This window comes from Myxine glutinosa, chromosome 1 (assembly GCF_964187855.1).
Source record: "Myxine glutinosa chromosome 1, kmMyxGlut1.1, whole genome shotgun sequence".
Taxonomy (NCBI): Eukaryota; Metazoa; Chordata; class Myxini; order Myxiniformes; family Myxinidae; genus Myxine; species Myxine glutinosa.
In genome coordinates this window covers 168,180,016-168,201,854 of record NC_136261.1, presented here as the reverse complement: position 1 = coordinate 168,201,854, position 21,839 = coordinate 168,180,016, and the positions used below count along the sequence as shown (strand labels likewise).

Here is a 21,839-nt window from a genome sequence, read left to right as displayed (position 1 = left end):
CACGACAAGGCTGAAGCACAAAGTTCGTTGCGTTCACATCGTAGGTAGGTCAGTGGTGTCTGTTTATCTTTTACCACCACTTCTCAAATATTGCTTACTCTGCTGTATCAGTCCTCCCACCCTCCCCAACAACTTCAGAATGCACATATTCTTCCAGTAACCCTCTCCTAGCTTAGCATCCACAATCCATGCTGACTACACACCTCAACTCCTTTGTTCCTCGCTTCTCCTGTCTATGGAACCACCTTTTAGATGCTGTTCTGTCTCGCTCTTCCCTCCAGGGCTTCAAGCATTGTGTACGTACTTCCACCGTGTAATCCCAAATCCTGAACCATGGACTTTATTACCCCCATTAACTCTTCCTAACCCAACCCTCTTGCTAATGTTAGTGCTTCCTCCCATTCTCTCTTCCTTTTCTTTACTTACCCCCTTTCTGGTTGTGTCTAATTGTTGCTCCACTACCGCACTATCAATTTAACCTTGCTCTTTTGTTCCCCCCTTCCAACTTTATACATCCGCACTTGTCGAGAAAAAAAAGCAAAAGCCTAAAGTGGACACTTTTGGAAGACAGTTGTTTATACATGCAATACGGATTTATAGAGTTACCAAGAACATTTTACAGCAAGGATTTTTTTTCCTGTTCTTCATTTCTAGGTGGACCAAGCAAGAGACCTGAAATTTTTTATCAACAAAGTCCAAGCGCTAAGTACGAATGGCACACCTGTTGGAATCCTGGGCCTAGTTTGTGGAGATGAATCTAATGTGCTGTTTGGTGAAGGCATGGACAACATCAATGCCAGCAGCAGTAACAATTCTGGAGGGACAAATGGAGTCTCCATGAACATGGACATAAACATTGGCTCGAGTTTGAGAAATGGTAAGTCTTATGAGGGGGTGTATAAAAACAATAAAAACTTTTACATGCCTATTAAGGAATGGTCCTGTTCTTACAAAAATTGCCACAGATGTTTGTCCTCTGCGTAACTTCAGACCACGGTCGCAGATTTCACCAAGAATTGTAAATCATGCTTTTGACTCTCAAACTTTTTGAAGAATTATTGTACACCACTCCTTTCCTATGCCATATCCAGGTGCTGCATAACGTCATTTCCGGGCACCGAAGGGGGCTCGGCAATGACGCATGCTGAAAGGGAGTACTCAGTTTTCACTCTGGTTGTTTGCTTGTTTGCTTTGTTGTTTGTTTGTTTGTCTGGGCGATATCTCAGCCATCATTTGAGCTCGGAAGCTGAAATTTGGGCACAATAGTGAGTAAGTACTTTGTCAAAAACAGTATTTTTGTTTTTTGATTAATCAATTAATTGATGAGTTACTTAATTATTATCGATTAATTAAGTTCTTATTTATTCCCTTTCTCTTCTGGGCATTATCTCAGGCACCTTTTGAGTAAGGAAGCTGATATTTGGACATGCCAATGACCAAATGATTTGGCTCTAAAGGATATTTTTGATTTATTGATTAATTAATTAATCAATTAATTATTTAATTATTCGATTAATGACTAATTTTTTTTTTCTTGTTAAGTTACAGATTCGGATGCAATGGTGGTGGTTTTTGTATTCTATTAGCCAATTGATTAATTATTTTTTATTTATGATTATTATTTCTTTATTTTCATTATTAATCATTTATTTATTTTCTTTCTCATCTGGGCAATATCTCAGGCACCTTTTGAGTGAGGAAGCTAATATTTGGACATCACAATGACCAAGTGATTTGGCTGTAAAGGGTATTTTTGATTTATTGATTAATCAATTAATCGATGAATTATTTATTGATTAATAAATTTTTTTTTTTTTTTTTTATTAATGACTTATTTAATTAAATTTCTAAAACTTACCTCTTCGGATGAAGCACTAGTGGTTTAATTATGCAATTAATCAATCAATTATTGTGCACCTCTCCCTCCAACTACAGTCTCTATGAGCTGTACGGCGGTATTGCCGGGCGCCAGAAGCGCCCCGGCAATGCTGCACTGGAGGATATTTAATTATTTGGCATGGGGGCATGGCATGGGGGTGTACTTTGAATGTATCTGTACTTGTTTTTTATTTTTCTTATCTCTCCTTGTTAGTTTGTCCGGTGTTTCACAGGCAGGTTGATTCATCAATGTGTGTGCCGTCCCTCAGATGGACGTTAAACGGGTGTCCCATCTGCCAGCATTAGTTGGTGGACGTTAAAGATCCCATGGCGTCCTTCGCGAAGAGTAGGTGAGCTATCCGCCGGCACCATGACCAAATTCCAAATTCCTGCCCTAACTAATCGAACGTGAGCCTGGTTCGTGAAGACTCGGGTTATGCTTTCCCTGGCCGACCCGTAAGAAAGGTGGCATAATGGTGGCCATTAAAGAAGAAGAGACTCTCTCCTTGTAACATTTAATAATTAATTTATTACATTTATATTCCAAATACTATGTACTATAATTTGTTGACTAAAGACCCAAAATTGTGACAATCAATTATTTACATTCCTGCCAATTTGCTCTATGCAAAGACTTACATCTTCCTTATTGGCTACAATCTCATACCTACTTGTGCCCCCTCCTGCATGTGTAGACTCATTGTGCTCAACATTGGAGCTTGCAATGCAAAGCAGTGCCGCAACACGTGTTGCATGGTTTATGTTAAAACCATTTCTGCTTGGTCGCATTCCATACCTCCCAGACACACCGCTTACACGCAGCCTGCTGCAGCAAGTATATCCACGTTTCTCATTACCGCAAGGAATATGCACTACTAGACAATGATTTCCCATTGCAAAGTGTACTACTGCAAACTAATGCCTTAAAAAGGTATGAAAATGTCATTGATGCTTTCTCCAACTTGCAGGCCAACAGCACATTTGAAGCCTTGGCCCTGCTTGGACGACTAGATGAGGCTTGGGCTTTTATAAAGCCTGCCATACGTACCACGATGCAGAAAAGCCCTTTGATAAACCTGCTCAAGGTGAGCTTGAAACCCCAATCGTGGTTAGTTTATCATAACTAATGTTGTATTTGTCATTTTTAATCAAATTTTTTACTTTCATATTTTATTATTACTTGCAAAATCGAAGATTTTTCAAGTATATTGGTTGGTCTTGTGCGTTATTCTGTCTGTCTGTTTGTCTGTCAATCACCTACAGGTCACAATTTTAAACCGATCTTCACGAAACCTCACCAGATGGTAGGGTTGGTCATAAGGAAGAAGCCTATTGATTTTGAAGTCAAAGGTCAAAGGTCATCTTGAGGTCAAGCTTCTGAAATTGTAAATTTTATCATCCGATTGACTCGAAAATTGAACAGCATTTGCATATTGAGTCAATAAATTGGGAAACCAACTTTTTTTGAGGTCAAATGGTCAAAGTTCAACTCAAGGTCAAACTTCTAAAATTATCAATATTCATCTGAAAAATAGTCACTTTTCATCCGATGAACTTGGAAATTAAACAGCAATTTCATTGTACATCACAGAATTGGAAAAGCAATTCTTTTTGGGGTCAAAAGGTCAAAGGTCAACTCAAGGTTAAACCTCTAATATCATCGATTTTCATTTGAAAAAACATCAATTTTATTGACCCATGCAAAACCGATTGACCCGTGCTTTGATTGAGATCGTCAATTTTAATCTTATTGAAATGGACAATTTAATGTATCCATGGCAACATTTTTATTTTCGGGAGGGGTCGATTTTGCAAGTATCGTGCTCTGCATGACGTCTTCTTGTTATTATTATTTTTGTTTGTTTCAGGCTCCATAATAACCTCAACCTGAAAATTTTCTTGTCAGAAACAATCTCATAATTTGTTATTGATATTCTATTTTGAGCATTTTTGTAGAAGTAACTGAAGTAAATGAACAAAACTATTCTGTACCTGCAGAATGTCTTGATAAACCCTCAACTGGCTCCTGTGGTGACTCCTGCATTTATTGGATCTGGATTATCACCTGACGTCCTCCTATATTTATTGACAGACGGATGGCAGGTTCCTCTGCAGATGATTGATCGTGCAGTGCTTTATGTGACATCAATCATCAAGGTGTGTATCATTGCCCTCTCTCAGTACTATGTTTTTCACTGACATAATCACTATGATGATATGGAAGAGAGTCCTTCCTGCTTTAACACATTTCCGTAGTTTGTCATACTTTTAATCTTATGTACAATATGATTTTTTTGTAATTTGTCCACCATGTTCTGCTCGTGAGATGCATTATTTAACCATACAAGTACATTGCAAGACAACAATGTAATATTGGCAAGGCAGTCTGAGCAATTATAACTATTCATCATTGTATTTATTACTTTGGGAGAGCCTGGTGTTGGCTTAGCGGTTTGGGTGCCGGCTTGGGATCCTAGGATCCTGGGTTCGAATCCCGGTCGATCGCTGAATTAACACCATAGGGGTTGACTCAGCCTGTCATCCTTCCGAGGTCGGCAAATTGAGTACCAGTTCCCTGGTAATTCCCTGTGTGTCACAAGAGGCGACTAACAGGGTTGGTGGCAGGAAGGGCATCCGGTGATAAAACATTGCTTCAAAAAGAGGACCATGGTGCCTGAAAAAGGCCAACCCCTGCGCTGTGGGGGAAAATGGCCTCTAAATGTGGTTCATTTATTACTTTGGGTGCCATATTCGTTGCTAAGAAAGGATTCACAAAATTTGGCCACAAGTGGTCAAATCAAAATCAATATAGCTTATAACCAAAATATTCCAATTTTCTCCATCAAAGTCCATCAACTAATCACTATTGAAAAACGGTCAATTTAGGTTGGCCCATTCTGGTCATTTTAATTTAATTGATGGTGTAGCTTATCTGAAGTATTATGTCGATGGGTATTCCAAAGAAAAAGGTCTTTACATTTCTTGCATCTTTACATTTCTGGAGAATGCAGTCTGTGAAATTTTTTCAAAAATATTAAATGATCTAAGATGGCACAAGGATCAGTGCGATATGATACACATTTACAAAGCAAATTCGCATCCTCTACCCCACCCTGATGAGAAAGTTGTACAGGCCTTATACCTTCCAACTGATCTACCTTCCCTGTCAATAAAAAGGGAGGGAGGGCTTTCACAAACTGAGAAGTTGCATTTGGGTCAATATCTAGCTCGACCTTCATATTTTTCAGTTTCCCCATCTCAAATGAGAAAATGTCCCCATATTACACTTGGAGCTTTCATAATTGATTGCTGGCATTGAAGTTGTTCACATCCTGCCAATCCAAGCAGATTGCCAGGAGCCAATCCAATCCCAGCAGACTGGGACCTGAACATATCACCACCACTAAGGTCAACTCTGCCTTCTGTTTACCATAAGTTACAGTGACTTCACATTCTCCCACAATATTTACAGATTCACCAGTGTGCATGTGTAATATGGTCTGACTTGGGCAGATTGTGGGCCTTTTTGTATTGTCTGCCCCCTACCTCTCCTGGAATCGAGCCTTATTAATCAGTGATACGATTTATAAAAAAGACTGTATGTGTCCTCTTCAATTTGCTCCTCAAATTGATATGTCTGGTATTTAGACTTTTTGCCTGTTCCCTGTGGACGACTGTCCTTGTTCCGAGGAATTATTTGGGTCTTGGGTTTCAAACGACAGACTCTTGCAAAATGACCCTTTTTGTCACAGATATAACTGTTGTAGAAATGAGACTACAACAATGTCTCAATCGGTGAGTTTAATCGAAATCAATCTCCAGTAGGATCTAGGAGGAAATAAGCAAGCATGATATCAGTACAGTACAATCGTACAAGAAGGAAGTGCCATCCGTAGATAATGCCATCCAAGCAAACAAGCAGACAATACATGATGCGATTCTCCTTACCATTCTAAGCATGAGCATGAATAACACATACAATAAATATCTCAGGACTGTCCTATGAAGCTCCGTGTCCCGAATCTTATAGACGCCTTGCAGTGGACAATGGATGCAATTACCCCTGGGTCGTTTACTTGCGTACAATTTCACTACATTTCTCCCCTGCTTTAAACCCCTAACTAAGCTGGCTAACAAGCAAGACAACGGTAAGCACACATCTATATTAAGCAGATGATTACATGGGATGCAAAGTCATCTCAAGACCAGCCATAACGAGCAGGGCGGCGGATCGCTCGCCCTGTGCGAGTTCTATACACATTGGGTCCATCATCAGCGGATTCTAAAACATCCTCTGCAGAGAGGCCATCGTCCATCCCGGGAGATGGGGGTGGCTCAGCGATACCGACCGAATCCGGCGAGCGAGAGGGCGAGACCGCTGGTGGAATCCCCGTAGTCGGATCCCCCAAGTTAAACTCGACCCCAGTGGAATCCCCACACGGAGCGAGATGTCGCACCGACACCGTGGAATCGCGCCCGTCCGGCAGTTGAACCCGAGTGTGTTCGGGATTAGTTTGCAGAAGTCGGACCTTGTCAACGAGCGGATCGTACTTACTCAGGCGGACCGCTCGTTTGAGGAAGACCGGACCGGGCTCAGCGAGCCATCCAGGCAGAGGTCGAGCTGCACTGGAACGACGCGAGTTGCGAAATAAACGATCGTGAGGAATTTCATTTGTGGCTGTGCACAGCAGGGAACGGATCGAGCTCAGGGCACCCTGCACCATCCAGGCCCATTTGTCCGGTCCTAGTCCCTGGGACTTGAGGCCCAGAGTAATGGCCTTCCATATGATGTCATTAAATCTTTCCACCTGCCAGTTCGCCTGGGGGCTGTACGGAGTAGTGTAGCTAGCGGAAATATTGCGCTGTAGCAGAAATGCCCGCACATTCTGGGACAAGAATACAGCGCCTCTGTTTGTGTGCACTTAACCCGGGTTCCCAAACATGGCGAACAAGAGCTGCAAACAACGTATAACCGAGGCAGCGGACATGTCCCTACACGGGAAGGTGAACGGGAATCTCGAGAACTCATCCACAATCGTGAAGAGGTAACGATCGGGGCCGCCCGGTAGAGGTCCCTTAAAATCCATAGACAATCTGTCCCACGGGCCGGTAGCCTGAATCAGAGTACCCATGTTCGGTTTATAGAAGCGCAGCAACCGCAAATTGCGGCAACGCACGTAAAGAGCCAGGCGAGTCATGCCGGGGTGACATAATGTCTCGCGAATAATACGGAGATCCTCCTCGTGGGAGGTGAGACTCATACCCCCGGGCGGGACAGAGCATCCGCAGCTAGATTGTCCCGTCCCGGGCGGTACGTGATTTTGTAACTATAATCAGCTAACTCTATGCGCCATCGAGTGATTTTCTCGTTTTTAATGCGCTGCGCATGGCACGTATCATACATAAAAGCAACACTCTGCTGATCAGTGATGACCTCAAACTCTTTGCCAAGCAAGTAGGGTCTCCATAGTCTAATCGACTCAACTATTGCATATGCTTCTTTTTCGACAGAAGAATGACGCTTCTCCAAGGAGGAGAGAGTCCTTGAAAAGAAGGCCACATGTTTCCCCCCTTGAGAGAGAGTGGCAGCGATGGCGTGGTGTGATGCATCGCTTTCCAAAACAAAAGGGATGTTTTCATCAATGGACATCACAGCGGCGCCAGCGATGTCCGACTTCAGCAGGTGAAAGGCGACCTTGATGGTGCTAGACATAGGGAATGTGTTGCACTCAACGAGGGGGTGAAGCTTCGCAGAGTAATTTTGGACCCACTTCAAATAATGTGCGAACAGACCGAGTGCCCTCTTCAAAGAAGCGTGATCGTGCGGCGGCACCATATCGAGCAAAGGGCGCAGACGTTCCTTGTCCAGGGTTATCATACTCTGGGTCACTGTGTACCCCAGAAGGTCTATGGTCCTGGCTGAGTAGCGACATTTCACCTTGTTGAGAGTCAGGCTGTATTTTCGCACAACTTGGAGGAAGCGTCGCAAGTTAGCATCGTGATGGGCTTGATCATACCCACAAATCGTTAAATTATCGAGGTAAACAAAATCATCGGTTAAGCCTTCCCTGGTGATGATGTCATCAATGGCTCTTTGAAAACACGGGACGCCATTTGTGACGCCGAATGCCAGCTGCGTGAATTGATACAGACGTTGACTGGATTGAAACCCTGTGTAGATTCGTTCTGCTGCACATATTGGGATCTGATGATAAGCACTACGCAAATCGAGAGTGCTATACACCGCATATTGGGCGACCTGTCGGACCAAAGCATCCAATCCCGGGAGCGGGTAGGCGTCCAATTGCGTAAATCTATTCACGGTCTGTGAGTAATCGATTACCATACGCCTGCGATGATTTTCTGTCTGGACGACCAGAACCTGCGCACGCCAAGGTGATCACTGGGCTCGATTATGCCCTCTTTGAGTAGTCGGTTCGTTTCCTCTGCAATGAATTGCACATCAGCCCGGGAATAGTGTCATGATTTAATTGCTACCGGGGCGCAATTCGGAGTGAGGTTCGGAAATAGGAACAACGGTTCAATTTCCATTCCCGCCAAGGCACAAATCGATAGTGTCGCGTCTCCCCCGAACATCAGCTCTACCCTGCCATGACGACGGAGAAAATCGTGCCCTAACAGTACTTCAGTGCATAGTGTTGGCAAGACCATTAAGTGAACATCCAGATACAATGTGCCATTAATCTCCAGCTTTTCGTGGCATTCGCCCTTAGTGCGCATCCATAATGCTTGCGATGCCATGAAAATCCGGCACGAAGGTCCTAGAATCGGCCAGCCATGTCGTCGGACGAGGTCCATGTCTAAGTAGCTTTCCGTCGATCCCATGTCAAAGAGGGCGTTCGATGGTTGTCCCTCAATCAGAACTGGGACGACAGCTTCGGACAAGCCGGGCGGACCCGGCCGGGTCGGGACCCCCCGTGGTGTCGGGCGAGGTTTCGAGCGAGCCACGCATGCAGAGGAGATGCTTGCCAAGGTGGTGCGAGAACGTCGCCCTCATGAGGCACGACATACTTTTGCAAAATGGCCTTTCCGTGCACAGGAATGACATGTCGCTTCACGGGCTGGGCACACCGATCGGAGATGGTTCCAGTTCCCACAGAAGAAGTACTTAGTGTTACTCCCACCGAGACCATTGCAGCTAGGCTCGTACCTTCGGCTCCGAGAGGCTCCGTTGACTCCGGCGGATTTTCAGCATCAGGACGCTCCTCAGTGGGTCGTTTTCGAGGCGTCTCTCCCCAGCGAGACCTGCCGTGACATAAGGAGTGGCATAAGGGCGTCCGTACGCTTCTGATTGCGTCTGAGCTCGTTGAAGTACGAGAGCTTTATCGTATGCCTGCGTGAAAGTCAGAGTCGTTTCTTCCAGCAATCGTTGCCGAATTGCCGGGGAATGAACGCCAGAAACTAACGCATCTCATAAGAGGTCATCGCACACCTGTTCGTGCGAGCGGACCTCGGATGCACATTCCTTTCCTAGACGGCGTAGCTCGTGGGCGAAGTGCTCAAGAGATTCCGAAGCATACTGTCGTCTTGAGGCGAGCTGGTACCGAGTGTAGATAATGCTCTGAGGTTGGATGTATATGGCGCGCAGCTCCGTGATGGCGACATCATACGTTTCACAATGAGAAATGTAATCATGAACAGTGTGAGTCACGTGGGAGTCAAGAACGGCTCGTTTCATCTCATCCTCGATGTCGGCATGAGTACTCAGGTGGCTCGCGAGCAGGCTCAACCAGTGTTTGAGCTGGCTTGGCGCGTCCGCGGATTGCGGATCGCCTCCGAAGGTGGGAAGCTGCAGGAGATTGTGAGACATCTTGATCTCGAACGATGATGGAAGAAGATTTCGATTAAGTGTTGTAGAAATGAGACTACAACAATGTCTCAATCGGTGAGTTTAATCGAAATCAATCTCCAGTAGGATCTAGGAGGAAATAAGCAAGCATGATGTCAGTACAGTACAATCGTACAAGAAGGAAGTGCCATCCGTAGATAATGCCATCCAAGCAAACAAGCAGACAATACATGATGCGATTCTCCTTGCCATTCTAAGCATGAGCAGGAATAACACACACAATGAATATCTCAGGACTGTCCTACGAAGCTCCGTGTCCCGAATCTTATAGACGCCTTGCAGTGGACAATGGATGCAATTACTCCTGGGTCGTTTACTTGCATACAATTTCACGACAATAACAGTCCACATTTTCAGCTGAACAATCACAAGCTTGATTATGGGCTGTTAGGGTTAGGGTTAGGGTTAGGGTTAGCGTTCGGGTTAGGGTTAGGGTTTATTACTATGGTTTATTACCCACAGGGATGACATTTTATTACTACGGTTTCCACATCAAAAGAAAAACCACAGGGTGTCTGGTAGTCATGTAAACTCGTTACCTTGTTTACTGCTACCTCCTGCCATACTATGGAATGTTTGAAGAGATCCAATGTGTTTTTTTCTGCCAATTCCATTGCAGAAGATATGCATAGGGCCTTGTCTAAATCCAACCGTGCCTCTGTCAGCAATCTCCTTTGGATGCGGTCGTTCACAATTCCAGACTAACCGTTCATGTAGCATTTCATCGAGACAACCTCCATATTCACACTGTTCAGCTAATTTATATGAGACTGCTACACTACCGGTCAAAAGTTTTAGAACACCTCAATTTTTCCAGTTTTTATTGAAATTTAAGCAGTTTAATGTCCAGTGAATAACATGAAATGGTACAACCTCAAGTAGGTAAGCAGTAAACTGCTCGAGGTTTAAAAAAAGTTTAGGTTAGGAAAAACGGGAAAATAATGTAAATTGCACAGTTATATTGTAAAAAAAGGCCTTCTTCAGGGAACAAGTAATGGGTTAACAACTTACAGCTGTTCTGCAGCGATGTAAGTAAATTAAGCCTTGAAAGTTGATGCAAACAATTCCTACATGTGCCCCATCGTCTGCTGATTACTTGATTACAAACCCCCTGTCTGTATTAAAGCAGTATTGGAACAGACTGTTATTACACCCTCCAAAGCATTATTTGGACAATATTGCACTACAGGAAGTAGTGTATTGCTATCATAATGGCGAGAAAAAGACAATTAACAAAGGAAGACAGACAAACCATTACAACCCTTAAAAGTGTAGGTCTTTCCTTTAGAGAAATTGCAAAGAAAGCCAAGGTGTCAGTGAGTACAGTTTCCTCCACCATCAAAAGGCACTTGGAAACTAGAGGAAACTCTGACAGGAAGAGGCCTGGCAGACCCAAAGCCACAACAGAATCAGAAGGCAAGTTTCTGAGAGTCAACAGCTTGCGTGATAGGCGGCTCACAGGACAACAGCTTCAAGCACAGCTTAACACTGGTCGAAGTAAGCAAGTCTCAGTTTCAACTGTGAAGAGAAGACTTCGAGCTGCAGGTTTGACAGGTCGAGTGGCAGTAAGAAAGCCACTGCTAAGATGGCAAAATAAGAAAAACAGGCTTGCCTGGGCTATTAAGCACCTGGGCCATTGTGGGTATATATATATACAGTCATGTGAAAAAGTAAGTACACTCCATGTAAAGTTTTGCCTTTTTCAACATATTTCAACATACAGCTATTTAATCTTCATTTTAACACTATTGATAGATAAAGGTGATATAACATAACAAATATCATGAAACATTTACATTTTGTAGTCCATTGCATAATTTAAATAAACATATATGCAAATTTCACTTGTGGAAAAAGTAAGTACACCCTTGGCTCTAATAGGTGGTATTGCCCCCTTTGGCAGAAACAACCTCAAGTAGGCATTTCTTATAACTGTCTACCAGTCTCTGACATCGACTGGGAGAAATTTTTGCCCACTCCTCCATGCAGAATTCTTTCAGCTGTGCGATGTTTGAGGGGTTTCTTGCATGCACAGCTCGTTTCAAATCCCCCCACAACATCTCGATGGGATTTATATCCGGGCTTTGACTTGGCCATTCCAGAACCTTCCATTTCTTTCTTCTCAGCCATTCCTTGGTGGATTTACTGGTATGTTTAGGGTAATTGTCATGTTGCAAGGTCCACCTTCGGTTGAGCTTCAACTCTCTGACAGATGGCCTCACATTATTCTCAAGCACCCTCTGGTACAATGAAGAATTCATAGTGGATTCTATGATGGTGAGCTGCCCAGGCCCTGATGCAGCAAAGCTGCCCCAAACCATAATATTTCCACCACCATGCTTTACAGTTGGTATCAGGTTGTTTGTTGTTGTGGTCAAATGCTGTCTTTGGTTTTCGCCAAACATGTCTTCTGGTACTGTGGCCAAATAGCTCTACCTTTGACTCATCTGTCCAGAGCACATTGTTCCAGAAGTGCTGGTCTTTGCCTTGGTGTTCATTGGCAAACTTTAGTCTTGCCCTGATGTTCTTTCTGGACAGCAACGGTTTCCTCCTGGCACACCTCCCATGTCGATCAAATTTGCGCAGCCTCTTTCTAATGGTAGACTCGTGCACTTTGACATCAACAGTGGCAAGAGCTCCCCATAGGTCCCGTGATGACATTCTGGGGTTCTTAGAGACTTCTTTCAGCATCTTGCGGTCTGCTCTCGGGCTGAACTTGCTGGGGCGGCCTGGCCTGAACAAGTTGGCAGTTGTTTGGAATCTTCTCCACTTGTAGATGATCTTCCGGACATTCGAATGATTGATTTCAAATTGTTTGGAGATCTTTTTAAATCCCTTCCCAGCCTCGTAGGCATCTATAACCTTCTTTCTGAAGGCCTCAGAGAGCTCTTTTGATCTAGGCATGGTGACGCCGCACACTTCAACAACAAAGAACAAACCAAACTAAATGTCTGAGGTTTAAATAAGACAGGTTCCTCCAAGATCCTCTCTAACGATGTTCTAATCATTTGCACCTGAGCTGGTGCACCTGATTCTAATTTTAGGTATTAGAAATAGTGATATATGTAGGGGTGTACTTACTTTTTCCACATGCGAAATTTGCATTTATGTTTATTTAAATTATAAAATGGACTACAAAATGTAAATGTTTCATGATATTTGTTATATTATATCACCTTTATCTATCAATATTGTTGCAATGAAGATCAAATAGCAGTATGTTGAAATATGTTGAAAAAGTCAAAACTTTGCATGGGGTGTACTTACTTTTTCACGTGACTGTATATATACGTATATATAAATATGTATATGAAGGTGATTTGAAATACCGGCTCCGATCACGTGGCACTATACGATATGCTACACAGGCGGAAACACTAATTGAGGTACCTTTAGGTAACATGCAAAAATTGGTTTGTTTGGGTTTAGTAATTTTCTAGTTTTTGAAGCTTATATAAATAAAGACATATACAGTAGATATACAAGTTCAATTTATAGTATACATTATGTTAGGTTGAACTCGAGAGCATGATAATATGTGTGAAAGTGAAGAGGCTGTGCCTACAACAAATGTACTTTGCTATTCAGTGTCTGGAACTCAACAAGTTTGAACCACAGTCTTCAGAGGACCAGTTGATCAAACGTTCACATGAGCTTCTCAGCACCAACTCTCTGTGGGGAGCACTTGTGTTTGAAAGCCAACCAGGTGGCAATGAAGCAGGTGCTGGGCCTCATGTACGGTACAAAATCCGAATGGATGCTGAAACTGTTGAGACAACTCGCCGTTTGAGGAGAAGGTAATTGTATGAAAAAATATGTTGGAATGGAATCCCCAAAAACAACCAAACAAGGTAGGACACCACAATACAACACCATATCCTTTTATGGATTGCCATAACGATATCCTTTGATTTTTTTTCATCTCAATCTCACAACAAATATCTTTTTCTTTAAATGCAGCACAAAGCTGCAGGGCAGCATCATTGGCTGAGGGTGCAGCTGTGCTGCTGATGCAATGCTCTCTGCAGGTTAGGGCAGGAACTATCTAATTTGGCCAGTGTGTTGGCGATAGCTTACCTGCTCATCGAGAAGGACACTGTGGGATGTTTAACGTCTACCAAATAGTGGCAACAGTTGGGACACCCAGTTTAACATCCTTGTAGATTTGACATCCATTCAAACCTTTTAGGTTTGATCCTCCAAAATAGGTACTTGCTTTCTTCTCTGAAGTGACACACACAATTTCGATGAAACTTGACCTCAGCCTTAATCACCAAGATGTACTCAAGTTTGTTCAGGGCATTAAAATAAATCAGTGGTTTGACTCCAAAATAGGTATTTACTTTCTTCTCCGCTACATATTTTGTGGGTCATGCACACCTACCAGTGGTTCTCTGATTCTACCAGGTGAGTCCAGGGGCATTGCCCCTATTTTTCACAATTGCAACTGCACAGCTCAGTGCATGCTCAGTGAGCCTTCTTGCATGCACATCTGTCACCGCAGCCACTTACGCTCTTGCAGCCACATTTGACGAACTCATTACAAGCTTTGGAGGCTCTAGGTAGTGTTGTCCATATAGGGACCCAAGTCCATTGTCCAGCCCCACCCTATGGAGACGGTGTGTGTTGTTGGGTCAATTCACAGGTGGTCCACATTGCTGCTTGATCGGAATAACACTTTGAGTGGTTTAACAGAGCATCTTGGGATGGAGGAATGTTTTCTATTGTTTTCTTTTTCTGGCAGAACCAGGTGGCTAGTTTTGTCATACATGACTACTGTATATATCGTTGCAACAGTTGAAAGTGTTTTTCATTAACATCCAACTGAATGTAGGATTCTCTATCATGAAGGTGAGTGCCTCTGTGACTTCAGGATATGACTTCCAAGCCTCCAATGCTGACTTTTCCCCATTTCCATAAAAAGCTGACACATTATCACAGCCTGTGAAACTGTGCAAATGGGTGAAGCCATGGATTTGTCTGCTCCCAGAGTCTGAGGATGGTGAAGGTAAGTGAAGTTCTTCCCTGTGCCAAAGGCCATCCATATGTCTGCTGCTTGGCATATGGTGCACAGGTGATGGAACTTCCCAATCAAGATTACAAGTACATCAGTATCGACTGTGCAAACCAAACATGTGGCAGAGCCATTTTTAAGGCATCCTGCAAATGAAGTACCGTTCTCGTGTCTGCTTCTTCATGTTCACATGCTGGCATGCTATGTGGTTGGTTCTTCTGATGACAACTCCTTGAGCAGATGTAATGACAACCACCTTTACGGGGAGGATTTCACTGCTTGCAATCTTGTCAGTGAGGAATGCAAAGAGGTCTTGTTAGCTGTGTCATGTGGGAAGTCTTGCCAGTTCCCAGGAACCCTGTTCTGACTGGCAACCTTCCTCCTAATGCCTTTGCCTCTTTTCTCCTTCGTAGACTCTTTGATGCTACTCTTGAGGTAGGTGTCCCAGACCACATCAATTATCTTGGTACTGTCCTGCTTCCTGATGTAGGGAAGAAAAACATCTTCGGTATAGTCTCCAAATGTGGAAATGTTGCTTATGGAGAGGAGATGCAACACAGCAGCACCATATCGAAATTTTATGTCAAAAGAACCTGGAGGCTTATTTTCAGCTCACTTGGAACGTAGGAGCTTACGTAGTGGTTACGTTCCAGGGAGCTTACGGGATGGTGCGTCGTCCGTCCGGCAGTCTGTAAACACTTGCAACTTCTTCTCCGAAACTGCTGATGGGATTGTGACCAAACTTGGCTAAAATGATACTTCGTATGTTGTAACTCAAGTTTGCGGAATTAAAAATTCTGGGTCTGAGGAGGTCCACCAGGGGGTCAACGTGGGTCCAGGTTTTACCACCCAAAATAGGTATTTGCATTCTTCCCTGAAACTACACACACGATTTTGCTGAAACTTAACCACAACGGTCATCACCCGTGATGTACCAAAGTTTGTTCATGTTTATTTTCCCATGCTATCGTTACTTTGGAGCCTGTTCCTCTTGATAACTTAGAAGTTTTGAGGTTCTAGTTACAGAACTCCCAGTCCTGCGAGCACCAGCAAATTGTTCCCTTTCAAAATCAGGACTCTCTTTTATTTTATTTTTTTAATCAAATTCTCTCTCAAAAAGGGCATTTATTATATAAAATGTAAAACATTTGTTACATGAATAAACATTATTATAATCCATCCAGAAATACCTCTAAATTTTAAAAGGTCAGTAAAAATAAGTGGCGTTATTTTTGTCTGGTGTTTCTATCTTTTGTCCAACCCCTGCATTTTTTGTCCAAGACAGATCGCATACACAAGATGAGTGACTTGCGCAGTGCTTGAAAGCTGCTAACTCAAATGTTACTTGTTGGTTTTTCCACCAGGATCTGGACTGCTGAACCTCGCAATTACTCGCTGTATCTGGGTAAAGGCTTTGCATACCTGCAGGACATGTTGGATAGTGGAATTTCAAGGTTCCTCAGTCACAACGTCATTGGAAGTGGACTCTATGTGCAGGGATTTCCACACCCATGCCATGTCAATGATATGTACGCCTCGAGAATTATTATTGAATTTCACTACTGTTATAATCAGCGAAAGTTTGTAAAATGAGAATTGCAAATTGTTTGACTGATCAGGATTGTGGAATCCGAATGTAAGGACAGCAATTTGCCCAGCATGATAGCTCTTTTAGGACTAGATGGTGCAGGTGGTGGAGCTGAGAGATGTCGCAGCAGGGATGGTTAGTTGCTGTCGTACATTATATACAGTGCCTTCAGAAAGTATTCACACCCCTTTACTTTTTCACATTTTGTTGTGTTACAGCCTGCATTTAAAATGGTTGAACTTGAGATTTTTTTGTCACTGATCTAGACATAAGAACCCATAATGTCAAAGTGGAATTAATTTTTTTAATTTTTTTTTACAAAATAATTAAAAATGAAACACAAATATCTAATTTCATTAAGTATTCAGCCCCTTTAGTCAATTATTTGTCGAAGGGCCTTTTGCAGTGATTACAGCTCGAGTCTTCTTAGGTATGTCTGTATCAGCTTTGCACATCTGGTTTTGGGGAGTTTGTTCCCATTCCTCCATGCAGATTTGCTCCAGTTGGATGGGGAGCGTCGGTGAACAGCAATCTTTCCACAGATTCTCAATGGGATTAAAGTCTGGGCTTTAGCTGGGCCACTCAAGGCCATTCACATTCATGTTCTGAAGCCATTCCAGCATTGCTTTGGCTGTATGCTTGGCGTCATTGTCATGTTGGAACGTAAATCTTCACCGCATTCTCAGGTCTTTTGCACTCTGAAGCAGGTTCTCATCAAGGATTTGCCTGTATTTGGCTCCATTCATTGTTCCCTCTATCCTGACAAGCCTCCAAGTCCCTGCCACTGAAAAGCATCCCCATAGCATGATGCTGCCACCACCATGCTTTACGGTAGGGATGGTGTTCGATGGGTAATGAGCTGTGCTCGGTTTTCACCAGATGTAGTGCTTTGAATTCAGGCCAAAGAGTTCAAATTTTGTCTCATAAGACCACATAATCTTTTGCCTCGTGCTCTCAGAGTCTTTCAGATGCCTTTTTGCAAACTCCAGGTGTGCTGTCAGGTGCCTTTTTCTCAGGAGTGGCTTCCATCAGGCCACTATTCCATAAAGCTTAGATTTGTGAAGTGCTGCCGAGAGTGTTGCCCTTCTGGCAGGTTCTCCCATCTCAGCCAAGGACCTCTGTAGTTCTGTCAGAGTGGTCATTGGGGTCTTGGTCACCTCCCTGACCAAGGTCATTAATGCCCGGTTGCTCAGTTTAGTCGGACGGCCAGCTCTAGGAAAAGCCTGGGTAGTTCCATATTCTTTCCATTTCTTAATGATGGAGCTCATTGTGCTCTAGGGAACTTTCAACACTAGAAATTGTTTTGTACCCTTCCCCAGATTTATGCCTCCTCACAATTCTATCCCGAATTTCCACAGACAGTTCATTGCACTTTATGGTAGAGTTTCTGCTCTTACATGCATTGTCAACTGTGGGACCTTATATAGAAAGGTGTGTTTCTTTCTAAATAATGTCCAATCAATTGAATTGGCCACAGGTGGTCTCCAATAAGGTTGTAGAGACATCTCAAGGATGAGGAAAGGATGCACTTGAGCCCAATTTGGAGTGTCATAGCCAAGGAATTGAATATTTTTTTGACTCAAAACATTTGAGCTTTTCATTTTTAATTAATTTAAACAAAATTCCACTTTGACATTATGGTGTATTATGTGAGGATCAGTGAAAAAAAAAATCTCAATGTAAGCCATTTGAAATTCAGGCTGTAACACAACAAAATGTAAAAAAAAGTCAAGGGGTGTGTATACTTTCTGAAGGAGCTGTAGATAACCCATACTACAACCACAGAATGCCTTTGAGACAGATGGTGGATTGAGTGTTTGAGAGCAGGACATATATATATATATATAGTTACAGACCGCGGATAAGATGTTGGTTTGCCGAGCGGATGGCACCGCGGCCCTAACAGTTACCCCGACTAACCCGATTCCTGAACGTTGGCCGAATCGCGCCACAGATATTCAATGGGGAAAAGACTAAAGCGAAGGATGTGAAGAAGAAGAAAGCCAAAGGGTAAGAAATACAAATATAATTTATTTACTATTTACAAGACCAAAAAAACCAAGGAGAAGGAAAGATAATAAAATAATATACAGAAGAAATCAGAGACACAGTGCAATGCTAGCTTACCTACAGTCTTAATTAACCCAGGACAGAACAAACAAAAGACAGACTCACGCGGGGAATGATGACAGGAATGGCAGGAGGTGGATGGCTGGAGGGGGGGGGGGGGGGAGGTTCAGCTGGAACCGCAGCACGGTCGGGTCGGGGATGAGCAGCCGCCGCCCTTTCTCGATCGGCGTGTTTAGCAGCCGCCGTTCCTTCGCGGCCCCGCTCGAAACTGCCGTCAAGGCCCCGAAGCTGCTGGGGCTGAAGCTGCTGTGGCTGAAGCTGCTGTGGCTGAAGCTGCTGTGGCTGAAACTGCTCTTTCAGGGATCCCTTACTCAACTCTCTTAATTCACCTCTCCCTTTCTTGCTTAGTCCAACCACTTCTTTCTCTCTTGCTTGGTCCAACCACTTCTTTCTCTCTTGCTTGGTCCAACCACTTCTTTCTCTCTTGCTTGGTCCAACCACTTCTTTCTCTCTTGCTTGGTCCAACCACTTCTTTCTCTCTTGCTTGGTCCAACCACTTCTTTCTCTCTTGCTTGGTCCAACCACTTCTTTCTCTCTTGCTTGGTCCAACCACTTCTTGGCTTTTGCGCGCGCGCTTTTATAGCGCCTCAGGCGATCAAGCCGCTAGTGTCCAGGACACGCCCATCGGTCAGCTCGCCTCGGCCCTGATTGGTCGGCACGGCCCTCTGGCTCCGCCCATGATGACGATGGGCGGGCACGCCCTTCTTCCCCGAGCTGAGCACATGCTTAATGGCGGCAATTGCAGACAACAGCCAAATGCAGTTGGCAATTGACGAAAAGGGGAGTTGGAAGGGAATCTACCTTATTTCACTTGGTGCAATGGAGTATTTCAATTAATGGAAGACACAGCCTTACACAAATACACATAATAAGGATATAACTGTCAACAAGGGGGGAAATCTATGATTGGCTAACGTGTGGTGTTTATGAACTAATTACGGGACGCACTTTGACCTTTATACATAACTGGAGCAAGGAGGGCGATATTTTACAACAATTTACACAACAACAACAACAACAACAAAAAAAACCATTCTCATATCCACAACACTGCACCCTCCTCCTCTTAGGCACATCCCGGGCCTCTTACCTTAACTTTTAGTGTGGCACGTAGGTGTAGTTCCCTCTACATTTAACCTGACCCTGAGTGCGACAGTTTTAAAACATAAATAAATATGTCCCGCTGCTCCATTGCACCCTGCCTAACAGATTCACGCCCACAGCTAACCGAATTGCGGAATGGTCTTCAAACTATACATTGACGGTGGGGAGCATTATTTACAATGACGTTACTTTATTTACAAAACTAACCCAGGACCTGTGATTGTTCTTTCTGGGGGGGGGGGGGGGGAGACAGTCTGCTCTGCATCGACGCACCATGAAAGCACCCAAAATGCACCAATACGCGCACAGTCATCACTGTTCATCAAAATAAAAACAACAAACAAACCCCAAACCCTGCTGGTGGTCTCATGCTCTTCGGCTCCCTCTGCTGGCTATTATTATTTTCCAGATGTTGTCATTTTCTTTGCTGGCAGCCTATTTGCAATAAAACTTGCACCCAACGTGTCCATTTTTATTTATTTATGGCCCACAGGGCCAACTAGTGTGGTTCACCTGTGGGGCATCGGTGCCCTGTGACAAAGGTCCGCCAGCAAGATCTCGGGCCTTCACGGCCGGTTCCGGCATAGGGGCCATGCCCCAACCCATGGGGTCCATCAGTGGTGCTCAGCCACAGACATGTGGTCCATAACGTGGTGCATCGATGCAGACAGCTGTGGTTGCGAGAGGTTCGGGCGCACAATGGCCGACTCACGCACGCTCCCCTCGGCGCCCAGTGGTGCACAGGTCCTCATGTGGGAGACAAAACTGGGAAAAGACAGATGAGCGAGGGGTAAGGTCACAAGGGTACACATCAATAAGGCAATGCAAGGCGAAGTGCGTACGGAGAGCGAAGTGAGAAAAGCTCGTCCCTACCGTACGTCACCCCCCCTTGTCACTTACTCTACCCTTGCCCTTACCCCATATTTACAAAATCTACACATTACAAATTCGTCGCTAATGTCATGTCTTCCCCATATTTCCCCTATACCAAATTCGTCTCCATAATCCCTCTAACCAAAATTTGCCATCACCCAATTCATCATCAATCCTCATAAGCAGGGAGAGATGGAACAACAAAGCACAATGTCACACCCACGTCATGATGCGTCTCACAATCCAAACATTTGCATCAAAATAATAAAAACAACCTGGCATGGTGTGGAGGTACGTCATCCCAGGTGAGTGGATGTAGATGGTGCGAGGAGATCTTCATCCTAACTACTTTCTAAATGACTTTAATCCACTTTACACTACCCGGGGTCTTTCCCTGCCAATCCATTGGCCAACTTACACTATGGGTTCTAAAAACCAATTCCCATTGACCAAACTGTGGTGCTTCTCAATTTGGGGTCTCACTCCCCCGATGCAACTCCCTATGCCCTTGCACAATTTCCAGGCTGGGTGGTGCAGCTCTCCCAGCAGGTCTACCCACCTGCACACCTCCACCACTGTAGTTGCCACTCCTCACCCTAACCTATCTAATTGGGGAAGGCCCCTCCTGGCTCTGTCACCCCTTGGTGCTCTCTGGCACTGGGCTACCCGGGTCCGTCCTCCGGATCCTCCGGCCCCATCCACAACTCTACCGGCTCCCAGAGCCCACCTGCGGCCTCACCTGGCCGACATCCTCACAGTGGTGGAGTGCCCAACCAACTACACACACTAACAGGCTACACGCCCAGCCATTTCCACAACACTAATGCACCCATCACTACACTCCTGTGCAACTACCCGCACCACAGATGCCAATATCCAACCACAATTTACCTGTACCCTCTACCTAACTCTTACACTACCCTCCCCGGGTATTCGTGATGGGGGTCCATTCTTCCCCCATTCACACCTTCGCACCATCCACTCCACTCCACAGTTTCCCCCATACTCACTCCACGACCATCCATTCCAATACTCCATATACTCCAGACCATTTATTCCACACAACCATTCTCCATACACCTGCAGTTGCACACCTGTGCAATCTCCCCTGGTGCCACCTGCACCCTCCTTCCTTCCTGGACCATTTAGGTCAACACACTCACATCACTATCACTCCCTCATACACTGCTCCATCCACCTGTTCAGTTGCACACCTGTGCAATCACAATACTACTCACAATCACAATCAGTTACTCATACCCTGCTCAATACACTTTCGATCCTCACACACACAGCATCATCGAATCTAACTACTCCCCTCTGGAACTTGCGCTTCCCAGTCTTCCCTTTAAACTATTACGCTCCCTCGTCATTATAATCCA

At 44.3% G+C, this 21,839-nt stretch overlaps 1 protein-coding gene across 1 annotated transcript in view; it reads left to right on the top strand.

The window, feature by feature from the left end:
* Positions 1-21,839, top strand: part of LOC137416307 (phospholipid-transporting ATPase ABCA1-like) — a 203,631-nt gene that overhangs the window by 16,723 nt on the left and 165,069 nt on the right. The window contains exons 5-10 of the mRNA XM_078771422.1: positions 655-877; positions 2,574-2,713; positions 2,847-2,963; positions 3,877-4,035; positions 13,337-13,545; positions 16,127-16,291. Coding sequence (XP_078627548.1) covers positions 655-877; positions 2,574-2,713; positions 2,847-2,963; positions 3,877-4,035; positions 13,337-13,545; positions 16,127-16,291 — 1,013 coding nt within the window. The remainder of the gene's footprint in view (positions 1-654; positions 878-2,573; positions 2,714-2,846; positions 2,964-3,876; positions 4,036-13,336; positions 13,546-16,126; positions 16,292-21,839) is intronic.